The 14,111-nt window shown below is 40.0% G+C and overlaps 1 protein-coding gene across 13 annotated transcripts in view; it reads left to right on the top strand.

The window, feature by feature from the left end:
• The window catches only part of nrxn2b (neurexin 2b), a 390,097-nt gene that overhangs the window by 324,234 nt on the left and 51,752 nt on the right, over positions 1-14,111 (top strand). For all 13 annotated transcript variants that reach the window (XM_077589547.1, XM_077589542.1, XM_077589551.1 and 10 more), the window contains one exon: positions 3,845-4,026. In XM_077589547.1, the coding sequence (XP_077445673.1) occupies positions 3,845-4,026 (182 nt within the window). The remainder of the gene's footprint in view (positions 1-3,844; positions 4,027-14,111) is intronic.

Here is a 14,111-nt window from a genome sequence, read left to right on the forward strand (position 1 = left end):
ATTGATCCGAATATAAGACGACATTTTTTTGCATTGAGATAAGACTGAATAAGTCTTAAATTTGGGGTCTAGACATTGTACCCATTCGCAACACTAGATGGCGCTAGATAGCTTTAAAGCGAATGCTGAACATGGTTAATGCAGTTATTGCAATTTTGTTGTTTAATCACAGATTGGCTTACTTACATCGTTCAGATATCAAGATGTGATAGATAGTTTTGGCATGGTTTGATTGAGGCAAAATAATGTGCTTTTTCTCTCAAATTTATTGTTGTAATCATTTGTTTCATGTGGACTGTCATTATTTACTGTAGCAAAATTGAATTTGGTGTTCTCCAAGTCTTTTTTTAATTTGGGTCTTTAAAATGAGGGTGTCGTCTTATATTCGGGCCAATTCGGTAATTCTGTGCGGCCTTCAAAATATTGTTGTCATTTGTTTCAGATGTATTGTTATTATTTTCTGTTAAAAAAATAATTTGGTGTTCAAAAAGTATTTTTTCAAAGTTATGTCTTGAAAATGAGGGCGTCGTCTTATATTCAGGCAAATACCGTAATTTTATGCAACCTTCAAATATTTGTTATAATCATTTGTTTGAGATATATTGTCATTATTTTCTGTTAGAAAATTGAATTTGGTGTTCTCAAAGTCTTTTTTCAAACTTGAGTCTTGAAAATGAGGGCATCGTCTTATATTCAGGCCAATACGGTAATTCTGTGCGACCTTCAAAATTTTGTCATCTGTTTCAGATGTTCAGTTAAAAAAAATGAATTTGGTGTTCAAAAAGTCTTTTTTCAAACTTGAGTCTTGAAAAAGAGGGTGTCGTCTTATATTCGAGGCAATACGGTAATTCTGTGCTGACTTGAAAATATTGTTATTTGTTTCAGATGTATTTTCATTATTTTCTGTTAAAAATAGAATTTGGTGTTCAAAAAGTATTTTTCAAACTTTAGTCTTGAAAATGAGGGCGTCGTCTTATATTCAGGCCAATACGGTAATTCTATGTGACCTTCGAATATTTGTTATAATCATTTGTTTCAGATATATTGTCATTATTTTCTGTTAGAAAATTGAATTTGGTGTTCAAAAAGTCTTTTTTCAAACTTAAGTCTTGAAAATGAGGGCGTCGTCTTATATTTGAGACAATACGGTAACTCTGTGCGACCTTCAAAATTTTGTAATAATCATTTGTTTGAGATTTATTCTCATTATTTTCTGTGTAAAATTAATTTGGTGTTCAAAAAGTATTTTTTCAAAGTTACGTCTTGAAAATGAGGGTGTCGTCTTATATTCAGGCCAATATGGTAATTCTGTGCGACCTTAAAAATATTGTTGTCATTTGTTTCAGATGTATTGTCATTATTTTCAGTTAAAAAAAATAATTTGGTGTTGAAAAAGTCTTTTTTCAAACTTAAGTCTTGAAAATGAGGGTGTCGTCTTATATTCAGGCCAATACGGCAATTCTGTGACGGCCTCCACGAGTAAAAAAAATTCTCCTATAGAAGTTTCAATATTTCTCTCTGCCCTATTGAACAATTGAATGGAAGATTGGACACTTGCAATGTTGAATCATGAACATCAAAATATAATATACGGCGTAGAGATGACGTTGCAGAAACGGTACCGAAAAAATACTTTCAAATCTGTAGGAAATCGGTGTGCCAAGCATATCTGTTTAAGGATATCAACTCAAAATGCTGAGTTTGAATTCCTTTCACGGAAAGATCTAAGAAAATGCGCCATGGTTGCTGTTAGATTGACAGCATCGTCAACGCAGCAAAAAACGTGTCTGCTCACCCTTCCTTGAACGCAACTCAACATTTCAAAATGGCCGTTAACCCTTCCAAGAGCAGCTTGTAATTTTTATAAACAAAAAATGTTACCCTGAATATCCGTAGTTTACGATTCCTGTGCCCCAAGGCCGAAAAATACCATCAAAGCCGCGACTAAATTGTGTTTATTAGCATGTCGGACCGACTCATCTGGACTGAGATGAGCGCCGTATTTCAAGAAAATTGAATTTGAGAGGCACTTAAGTGATATTCCAGGGAAATATGGAGATTTTTTTTTCTGTCTACCCGCGTTTGTTTGCGCCAAACAAACTGGGAAATGTTCTTGACTTGACTTAATCCGAATTATGTAAAGTTTCTCTATTAAGGGTTTCTTGCGGTTTTCTTCGTCCTATGCGGTTTTTCCAGGTTTTGAGTCCTTCCTATTTATGATATCCTTGCTTGTTATCCTCGACAAACACCTGGCTTTTGTTTGGGACTATTTATGGTCTGAGTCTGGCAACCGCCAGCTACGATGTGCATTGAAATTGGTTTTGATAGTCAGTGTTTTTTTTCTGGATTGGTCATATAAAGCTATTAATGAGGTAGAAATGCATACCTGTCAACCTCTGCCGATAACTGCCCTTATAAATGATTATGATTCCCCTTACAAACCCCCCAAAAAACCTTACAAACACCGTACGACGCATGTTTACTCGCGGTAACTTAACGATGCTTTAATCCAGCCAGCATTTTCACCTTGAAGTAACTCACATTCTTTCTGGTGTCGACCCGATCCTTGAGTTCTTCGTTTGTTACTAGGTGGCTCCTCCATGCTTACTTCCACGATATTTACTCTATGTATATCTATCATCCTTTATCGATATTGCCGTACGCACCGCTAAAAAAATACATACGATTGAGGATAATTTTTGCTGGTATACCGTGACAATAGTAACGATCGATGACAGTAGCGTCGTTGGCTACCAGCCTACGAGACTATCTGGATTTTAGCCAAAACGGTCTTGTTGAGATCGGTTTTCATAAATATTGGCATTTTTTTTTTTTTCCCAGTACAAAAGTCGGTGTACGGCGTGCATTATTTGAAATGGTAAAAAAAACGTATAAAATACGTATAAAACGTACAAGTTGACAGGTATGGACATGCTTCCTGGATTTTTAAGTGATCGGAATCGGGACGATTCGGAGTGACATGCAAAAATATGTATGTATAGTGGTACCTCGAGATATGAGCTGAATTCGTTCCGGGACTGAGCTCGTATGTCGATTTTCTCGTAATTCAAATAAACGTTTCCCATAGGAATGAACTACAAACAAATTAATTTGTTCCAACCCTCTGAAAAAAAGACCAAAAACAGGATATTGGAGTGGAAAAATATTTTTATTTGTTGTAATTCGCCATCTATTGACAAAGTAACAAATAATTAGTGGTTTAATAGTACTGAAATGTGTTTAATAGTACTAAAATGAGACTTTTTGCATGGCAACACGCTCGTAACAAAGTAAACAAATTTAAATGAACATGGATTACGATGCAAACGCACTCAAAAATAAGTTTAATCTAACCTTACACTAAACCTAATTCAAATTTTGTTTGACATTTTGATACCTTACTTCTCCCGGGTTGGCTCTATTGGCCCCGCCTCCACCCTGACTTTCAGATGCAACCTATTAAGGGTTGTTTGCTTTTGTATTCCCTTCAAAATATTCTGACAATGATGCACACAAATGTCCTCACAATAGGATAACGCACGTCCACTTGCCAACGTGAAGTAGTATATACTCCTCTCGTATTAGCGATCGCTCCGCCATGCGCACTAACTAACGGGGAAAAAAACTGAAAAAAATGCAACGCTCTCGTATCTCAAGATAAATATTTGCCCAAAATTTTCCTCATATCTCAAATTGCTCGTATGTCGGGGCACTCGTATGTCGAGGTATGACTGTCGTCTACTTTTCAGGCAATTTTGCATGAACGATAATAGCAAATTTTCATTTCCAGGTTGCCATGGCTCTTGCTTTAAGGGTTTGTTTTTTTTGTTTATTTGTCTTACAGCTGGGACAACATACATCTTTGGCAGAGGCGGAGCCCTCATCACGTACACGTGGCCGCCCAATGACCGGCCGAGCACACGGGCAGACCGCTTGGCGGTGGGTTTCAGCACACAGCTGAAAGAGGCCATCTTGGTCAGGGTGGAAAGCGCCAAGGGATTGGGCGACTACCTGGAGCTTCACGTGGTAAGTACAAAACTTCTTTTTTTCTCTTGAATTCTCTATTACCGTATTTTCACAACTATGCGGCACATCGTATTTTTAGCCGCAATGTCAATAATGAGTGCTATTTCTGTATTTTACACACACAAAGGACGCACCGTTTTTATAGACGCGGACAGGCATGGCAAAACATACACCAGCTTAAACATACACGCTACACCCACACACTAAAAACACGTATTTAAAAAGGCAACTGAAACAAAACTGAGTTCGGTTGTACTTTATTTAGCCATTTTACAATGTACTCACGTCATCATCACCCACAAATCCATCAAAGTCCTCATTTTCTGTGTCTGAATTGAACAATTGTCCAAATGAGTCATCGAAAACGCTGAGTTTTATACGTTCGTCCAGGCGGCCACAATCCATTCGCAAATAGTAGCTAGCTAGTAGCTAGCGTAACTATTCCAATGCTGCTTTCCATGCTTCGAAAAGCTGTGTTGATGTATACAGGCCACAATCCATTCGCAAATAGTAGCTAGCTAGTAGCTAGCATAACTATTCCAAAGCTGCTTTCCATGCTTCGTAAAGATGTGTTGATGTCGATGTATACAGGCTACAATCCATTAGCAAATAGTAGTTAGCTAGTAGCTAGCGTAACTATTCCAACGCTGTTTTCCATGCTTCGTAAAGCTGTGTTGATGTCGATGTATACTGGCCACAATCCATTCACAAATAGTAGCTAGCTAGTAGCTAGCATAACTATTCCAACGCTGCTTTCCACGCTTGGTAAAGCTGTGTTGATGTCGATGTATACAGGCCACAATCCATTCGCAAATAGTAGTTAGCTAGTAGCTAGCGTAACTATTCCAACGCTGTTTTCCATGCTTCGTAAAGCTGTGTTGACATCGATGTATACAGGCCACAATCCATTGGGTGTATTGACAAAATAACTACACATCCCAGCAGTCACTGCGCAGTACTTTTTCTACGGGGAAAATAGTAGAGTAAGGGGGTGCTTGCCGTAGTTGTGAGAGCTGTAGAGGATGGTGTACCCTATCAACTGATTTATTTTATTTTATCGTGATAACAATTTTAGTATTGGTCCGTATAGAAAGCGCACTGGATTATAAGGCGCACTGGATAATAAGGCGCACTGGATTATAAGGCGCACTGGATAATAAGGCGCCCTGTCTATTTTGGAGAAAATTTAAGACTTATGTGCGCCTTATAGTCGTGAAAATACGGTATCTTGAATTTAGCGCACACTGATTCGGCACCCCATCCACTTTGGAGAAAAGTTTTCAGTTCGTACATGTGTCTCGTTGCATTTTTATTTATTTATCGCTTAATAAAAGGAGTTGCAATCATTAATAAGGGGAGTAATTGGCCGAGGTTGCCAGGTATGAAATTGAGACATGTAAAAAAAAAACTAATTTAATAGTAGCGTCTATGGCAGGAGTCCAAACTGATTAGCACGTCTTCCCATGCCGAGCAGTTAGTCTCATTCATCTGAATGTATTGCTTTCATATGCTACGCTTAAAGGTCGTTTCAAAAGCAGGGCGCTAATGACAATTTTAAATGACAATTAAAGGGAGAGACGGCAGTCGCATTAAAAAAAAAAATCTGATTGTCGTTTTGACCCCACTCGGAAAATCAAGGCCAATTTAAACGCTCGGTGATAAATATTACTTAGCGGAAAGTCAGCTATGCTATTTGTGTTTTGGAATCCATTTTTTTTTCGCGGTGGTTCCAATTTTACCGTCCTTCGTTAGTCATTCATTTGCCTCCCGGGTTACACGATTGCATCCTCTGTCAAATGTCAGTGGCTCGTCCCCCAACCCCAACACCCCCCCCACTTCCGGTTGGGTGAGTGCCTAGGATGAATCGGCCCGCCTCCGCCGCTCCCACCGCAATTACGTTTCATTTGCCGCCGTTCCTCCTGAGCCGTTCCCCTAAATGACTTCTTTCAGCCGGTGCCGGGTGTTTAGGTCCTCTTAATTATGCTGCGTTTCTCTTTTAAAAGCCACTCGCAGACCGAGCGCTTCAGTCTGTCGTGGCTTGAGGGATTGGAAAGGAAAAGTCATTTGTATTGTCGTAGTAGCGGGTGACATTTGCTTTTTGGGTCCATTTTTGGACTGCTCTTTTAAGGGGGCGCCGTTTGGAAAGCTGCACTGGGTTGGAAAAACTGTGACATTTTTTCAGGTTTAGCACCGCAGTGTTTTAAATGTGGTGCGAGCAACACATATGGACTTCGAAATTGTATTCTAGTTACATGCTAGAGCTAAATTGTGGTTTTAAATGTTAAATGTAAACACTGAATAAAAATTCTAAAGAGTACATTTAAATGCTAAATCTAAACATTAAATCTAAATCCGCAATCCAAATACTCTATTCCCCAATCTCCAAATCCTCAATCTCCAAATCCTCAATCTCCAAATCCTCTATCTCCAAATCCTCAATCTTCAAATCCTCAAACCCCAAATCCTCAATCCACAAATCCTCAATCCACAAATCCTCAAGCCTCAAATCCTCAAGCCTCAAATCCTCAAGCCTCAAATCCTCAAGCCTCAAATCCTCAAGCCTCAAATCCTCAAGCCTCAAATCCTCATACCTCAAATCCTCCAGCCCCAAATCCTCCAGCCCCAAATCCTCCAGCCCCAAATCCTCCAGCCCCAAATCTTCCAGCCCCAAATCCTCAAACCCCAAATCCTCATACCCCAAATCCTCAAGCCCCAAATCCTCAAGCCCCAAATCCTCAAGCCCCAAATCCTCAAGCCCCAAATCCTCAAGCCCCAAATCCTCAAGCCCCAAATCCTCAAGCCCCAAATCCTCCAGCCCCAAATCCTCCAGCCCCAAATCCTCCAGCCCCAAATCCTCCAGCCCCAAATCCTCCAGCCCCAAATCCTCCAGCCCCAAATCCTCCAGCCCCAAATCCTCCAGCCCCAAATCCTCCAGCCCCAAATCCCCATACCCCAAATCCCCATACCCCAAATCCCCATACCCCAAATCCCCATACCCCAAATCCCCATACCCCAAATCCCCATACCCCAAATCCCCATACCCCAAATCCCCATACCCCAAATCCCCATACCCCAAATCCCCATACCCCAAATCCCCATACCCCAAATCCCCATACCCCAAATCCCCATACCCCAAATCCCCATACCCCAAATCCCCATACCCCAAATCCCCATACCCCAAATCCCCATACCCCAAATCCCCATACCCCAAATCCCCATACCCCAAATCCCCATACCCCAAATCCCCATACCCCAAATCCCCATACCCCAAATCCCCATACCCCAAATCCCCATACCCCAAATCCCCATACCCCAAACCCTTCATCCCCAAATCCTACATCCCAAATCTCCTCAACCAAATATTGATCCAACATGCTAATAGCAACGAGCCGGTACCGGAACTAACAAACTAAAAGTCAAAGGGAGCTCAATTGAATAGGTTTCAATATCTAACAAATGAACTGAGACGGTTTAGTAATTTCTCAACGTATTCATGCAAACAATGCCAGGAAGAAAAAAAAGCAGTTTAGCAAACATTTGATAGCAAAACCTTAGCGGACAAATAAATACGAAAACAAAATTTTATCTCCAAAACAAAACTTGGACTCTGTGTCCATGTGACAGATCAGGCCGGAACGTCCTAGCGACTGCACTTCAATCCACTTCTCGTCACAAGAGGCTGTGCTACCAAAAAGATACATCTCTTCCTGTCGTGATTGAATTATGAGCGCGGGTGTGCACAGCTGATAGTGGCATGCCACGCAGTTTTTCTCTTATCTCCATCCCGTTATGTGCCTTTTCCTTCTTTACCTTTGTCCACTTCCTGTTACTAGAGCTCTTTTCGTGTCACTCCATTTACCCGACAGCAGTATACTTGCCCTCATCACCACCAGGGTGTACAACCATAAACAAATTGAGTTTATACCTCTGTGTCAAAATATCCGAATAATTTATCGTAATTTCTCGCATATTAGCCGCCTCCGCGTATAAGCTGTACCCTTAAAATTGCCTTAAAATCGTTGATTTTTACAATTTCTCTCGTATAAGCCGCCCCCTGATTCGCAATTTTCACCTCCATATTCATTCATTCATTGTTTTAATGAGTACAAATTCAGAATTTTTGTCTAATGCCATATTTTCTCGCATATAAGGCGCCTCCGCGTATAAGCCGTACCCTTAAAATTGCCTTAAAATTGTTGATTTTTACAATTTCTCTCATATAAGCCGCCCCCTGATTCGCAATTTTCACTTCCATATTCATTCATCGTTTTAATGAGTACAAATTCGGATGTTTTGTCTAATGCCATATTTTCTCGCATATAAGCCGCCTCTGCATATAAGCCGTACCCTTAAAATTGCCTTAAAATCGTTGATTTTTACAATTTCTCTCGTATAAGCCGCCCCCTGATTTGCAATTTTCACCTCCATATTCATTCATGGTTTTAATAGGAGTACAAATTCAGAATTTTTGTCTAATACCATATTTTCTGGCAAATAAGCCGCCCCCGCGTATATGCCGTACCCTTAAAATTGCCTTAAAATTGTTGATTTTTACAATTTCTCTCATATAAGCCACCCCCTGATTCGCAATTTTCACCTCCATATTCATTCATGGTTTTAATAGGGAGTACACATTCAGAATTTTTGTCTAATACCATATTTTCTCGCATATAAGCCGCCCCCGCATATAAGCCGTACCCTTAAAATTGCCCTAAAATTGTTGATTTTTACAATTTCTCTCATATAAGCCACCCCCTGATTCAGATTTTTCACCGCCATATTCATGGTTTTAATAGGAAGTACAAATTTGTTACTTTGAAGGGAAAATCTTAAGAAAAATCATTGCGCGTGGCATTTCTGAGATACTGTATGAATCGAAAGGATTGTCTGCTGGATTGCACATTCCAAAAGGGTGTGGCCTGCACAGCTATTTTTGAAAAAATGGCTTATATGCGAGAACATACGGTAGTTGGTATATTTTTAGCAATTTAAAGAAATGGATTTAAGATGGATAAGTGCGATTACGGCTTATATTCGAGAAAATACGGTAGTTGGTATATTTTTTGCAATTTTTGAAAAAATGGCTTAAAGATGGAAAGGTACAAATACGGCTTTTATACCTCATCCGATATTTTGAGGATATTCTGCTCCCTTTGTCTCAAATTTGTCTCAATTCGTTCTCAAGCCGTCGCCCCCAAAATGGCATAAAGAATGAGTCATTGATGAGTAAATCCTGCGGCAGACGACTAAGTCTAGTGTCTTAGTGTAAGGCCAGAGCTGTCCACAAATGTAGAATAAAATGCCCTGACACGAATAAAAACCACGGACAACGTGGCGGGTCATTCCACATTGACATCGGAACCGGAAGCGACAGGTGATAGCACTCTTGTTTGTTGTGTTTCGATGTTGTTGAGATGTGTTAGTCCCTGTCGCGCGATATCCGTCACACGATGTTACAGCCGAGGTGAAAACCCGCAGCTCAAGGGCAAGCACCACATCAATTATGGGATTGTTTTTTTGTAAATTTCCCTGTCATAAGTTGTCGGTGTGAAAATCTACCAAAACTGATTGGTGAGAACATTCACTGGAGGGGGATGGCAATATTATATTAAAAGTTTTTTTTCATATTACCGATTTTGAGTCTTTTGCTCGTTTGTTTTTGGTGTGATTTTATTGTCGAGGTATAATAGTAGCATACGGTTTTGTTTTGAAATAACATACCGCAACACCTTGGGGATTCGTTTTATGGAGCGGGATTACAAAGGTTGCAAGCTGTTGCGACTCGGTGTTCATTTTCGCGGTAATTGTTACCTGCACCCGAATGCATCATTTGCAATGCTGGTCGAACAAACCAAACACGATTATTATTATTTTTTTCCACTTTAGTTTAAACAAAGAAGGACATGTTTGTGGCAGGGTTGGGTTTTTAATATTTATCATACGTTGTCTGTTTGTTGTTAACGAAGGCAGCAGCGCTCTATGCTTTCCGCTCGTTATGTTTATAGCCAGGCAAGGTGTTGCATTAAATGCCCTCAGGGAAAGTGTTTCATTTGCAATTGTGGGCTGGAACACAGGACATCGCCAACGGTAACGCCATCACATCCTTTACAATCCCTTCCAACAAGGAGGAATTTAACACGGCATTGGTTTATTTTATGTGGGGTGCAGGGGTGCCGGAGTCAATCCAGCATGACTTTGTTTTGACCCCACCTAGAATGGGACAAGCCCTATTTTTTTAAACGTAACAGGAATATCCCAATGTGTACAGCAAAACTGGGTTGATCTGGTATCTAAATTCAAGAAATTTAATAGCGAACAATCCCCAATTGAAAGTTTGTGACCTTTGACCCTTTCATGTCACTGAGCCTGTAGATTTGAGTTAAATAGGCGAGTCTTTAAACTTTGTTTCATACTATGTAAGAAACACTGTATTGCTGTATTATCAGATGCAGTAGTGGTGGTGGTAGTAGTAGTAAGGGGTTGTGTTATACGGTAGGTGGTAGTAGTAGTAAGGGGTTGTGCTTTACGGGAGGTGGTAGTGGTGGTGGTAGTAGTAGTAAGGGGTTGTGTTTTACGGTAGGTGGTAGTGGTGGTAGTAATATTAAGGGGTTGTGTTTTACGGTAGGTGGTAGTGGTGGTGGTGGTAGTAGTAGTAAGGGGTTGTGTTTTACGGGAGGTGGTAATGGTGGTGGTAGTAGTAGTAAGGGGTTGTGTTTTACGGGAGGTGGTAGTGGTGGTGGTGGTAGTAGTAGTAAGGGGTTGTGTTTTACGGGTGGTGGTGGTGGTGGTGGTAGTAGTAAGGGGTTGTGTTTTACGAGAGGTAGTGATGGTGGTGGTAGTAGTAGTAACGGGTTGTGTTTTACGGTAGGTGGTAGTACTAGTAAAGGGTTGTGTTATACGGTAGGTGGTAGTACTAGTAAGGGGTTGTGTTACACGGTAGGTGGTAGTACTAGTAAGGGGTTGTGTTATACGGTAGGTGGTAGTGGTGGTGGTGGTAGTAGTAAGGGGTTGTGTTTTACGGTAGGTGGTAGTGGTGGTGGTAGTAATAGTAAGGGGTTGTGTTTTACGGTAGGTGGTAGTGGTGGTGGTAGTAGTAGTAAGGGGTTGTGTTATACGGTAGGTGGTGGTGGTAGTGGTGGTGGTGGTAGTAGTAAGGGGTTGTGTTATACGGTAGGTGGTAGTAGTAAGGGGTTGTGTTATACGGTAGGTGGTAGTAGTAAGGGGTTGTGTCATACGGTAGGTGGTAGTAGTAAGGGGTTGTGTTATACGGTAGGTGGTAGTAGTGGTGATGGTAGTAGTAAGGGGTTGTGTTTTATGGTAGGTGGTAGTGTTGCTGGTAGTAGTAGTATGGGGGTTGTGTTTTACGGTAGGTGGTAGTGGTGGTGGTGGTAGTAGTAAGGGGTTGTGTTATACGGTTGGTGGTGGTGGTAGTGGTGGTGGTAGTGGTGAAAGCGGTATTGGTAGTGGTGGTAGTGGTGAAAGCGGTATTGGTATTGGTAGTGGTGGTAGCGGTATTGGTAGTGGTGGTGTTGGTGATGGTAGTGTTGGTGGTGGTAGTGTTGTTGGTGCTAGTGGTGTTAGTGGTGGTAGTATCCGAGACAAAGTCATCTTAAATGCCGGGATTTTCTATACACCCTCCATTCAAGTCCAATTATTTGTTCTAGTTAAACAGGGTTCAGTCCACTTTTTTAATTGGGCCACAGTTAATCCCAGCTTTCTTTTTTAACAGAGGGTAAATGGATCCTTGCTCGACTTGTGGCGCAAATTGCTTTGACTTTTTCTGTGCGCGTGTGGTTTCAGACCTCAAGTTTCCACGCTTCAGGCCGGCTTTTAAGAAAATTGCACAGTTCAAATCTCTGCCGATCTGCCTGACAATTAGGAGGCGGAGTTTCCTGGTGGAACTCGCACTTAAACAAGGGCAAAGCAGAACGGCCTTGAGTGAATTTAGACGATTTGGGTCTTGGGCTGTATAACTGCCAAGTAGATGTCATATGGTCCGGACTAGTGCGGTTGATCTTCATGTACGCTAGGAAAGATGAACATGTGGTGTGTGACCTCTCAAATCACTGATTATTTTTAGCCCAGTTGGCCGTTTTTCCTGAATGCGGCGTTTGAGTCTTTCTTCTTTTCTATTCTTACCCAACCTATATCTTTGCGCTCTAAATCTGTCATGTCCATTTTGCTAAGTGTCTGTGCTCTGTCACTTTAGCGACATTAGCCTCATCAACTTAAAGAATCCACGTCTTAACAGCGATGACGGTATTTTCTCGCATATAAGCCGTATTCATATTACATGTTTTTAGATTCATTATAGCCTCAACTTTGATGAGCGTTTAGCTTAAAAGAAACATTTTGGAAGACTAATATATTCTATTTTTGGGGTGTTTTAAGCTTTCAAATACGCATAAAGACAGCAAATCTTACCTGAACGTCACCTTTGCTCATTCACGAGTCGACGAGTAAGCAGATTTTTCTCTATTTTATTTTGCTTTTTATGATTAGGGTGCGAGGATAGCCAAGAGAAAATGAAAACATCCTAATCTAGGCCACGAGCTGCATTCCATTAACTCTTCTTGCCAAGCCTTATCCATTGATCTGCCCTGATTTGAGAGATTTTCTAACTTTATATATTTTTCTTCTCCTGTTTTGGGAGTATGACTCAAGCCAAGCTGATTTAACAGATAAAATTATTTTTTTTTTTAAGTATTTTAGTATTTAGGCATGGAGCCGAGACAAAAGGCTGCATACTAATTCGATTCTTATGAATTTTCTCGCCTATTAGCCTCCCTTGCATATAAGCCGCACCCTTAAAATTGCCTTAACATTGTTGAATATTACTATTTCTCTCGTATAAGGCGCCACAATTTTCACCTCCATATTCGTGGTTTTGATAGGGAGTACAAATGTGCCTCAAAATCATTGAATTTTTAATTTTCTCGCGTATAAGCCGCCCCCTGATTGGCAATTTTCACCTCCATTTTAATAGGGAGTACAAATGTGTTACTTTGAATGGAAAATATTAAGAAAAATCATCGCAGGTGGTATTTCTGAGATACTGTATGAATCAAAAACACATTATCAGGGTCAATATAATCAGGAAGTTTGTAATTCCTTGCATATAAGCCGCCCACACATAAAATTGCCTAAAAAATAATTTAATTTTTAATTTTCTCGCGTATAAGCCGCCCCCTGATTGGCAATTTTCACCTGCATTTTAATAGAGTACAAATGTGTTACTTTGAATGGAAAATATTAAGAAAAATCATTGCAGGTGGTATTTATGAGATACTTTATGAATCAAAAGCACATAATTAGGGTCAATATAATCAGGAAGGTAGTAATTCCTCGCATATTAGCCGCCCATGCAAAAAAATTCTTTAAAAATCATTGAATTTTTCATTTTCTCTCGTATAAGCCTCCCCCTGATTTGCAATTTTTACCTCCATTTTAATAGGGAGTACAAATGTGTTACTTTGAATGGAAAATATTAAGAAAAATCATCGCAGGTGGTATTTATGAGATACTGTATGAATCAAAAGCACATTATTAGGGTCAATATCATTAGGAAGTTAGTAATTCCTCGCATATAAGTCGCCCACGCATAAAATTGCCTTAAAAATCATTGATTTTTTCATTTTCTCGCATATAAGCCGCCCCCTGATTTGCAAATTTCACCTCCATTTTAATAGAGAGTACAAATGTGTTACTTTGAATGGAAAATATTAGAAAAAAATCATCGCATGTGGTATTTCTGAGATACTGTATGAATCAAAAGCACATTATTAGGGTCAATATCATTAGGAAGTTAGTAATTCCTCGCATATAAGCCGCCCACACATGAAATTGCCTTAAAAATAATTTAATTTTTAATTTTCTCGCGTATAAGCCGCCCCCTGATTGGCAATTTTCACCTCCATTTTAATAGGGAGTACAAATGTGTTACTTTGAATGGAAAATATTAAGAAAAATCATTGCATGTGGTATTTCTGATATACTTTATGAATCAAAAGCACATAATTAGGGTCAATATCATTAGGGAGTTTGTAATTCCTCGCATATAAGCCGCCCATGCAAAAAATTGCTTT

This window comes from Stigmatopora argus, chromosome 20, assembly GCF_051989625.1.
Source record: "Stigmatopora argus isolate UIUO_Sarg chromosome 20, RoL_Sarg_1.0, whole genome shotgun sequence".
Lineage (NCBI taxonomy): Eukaryota > Metazoa > Chordata > Actinopteri > Syngnathiformes > Syngnathidae > Stigmatopora > Stigmatopora argus.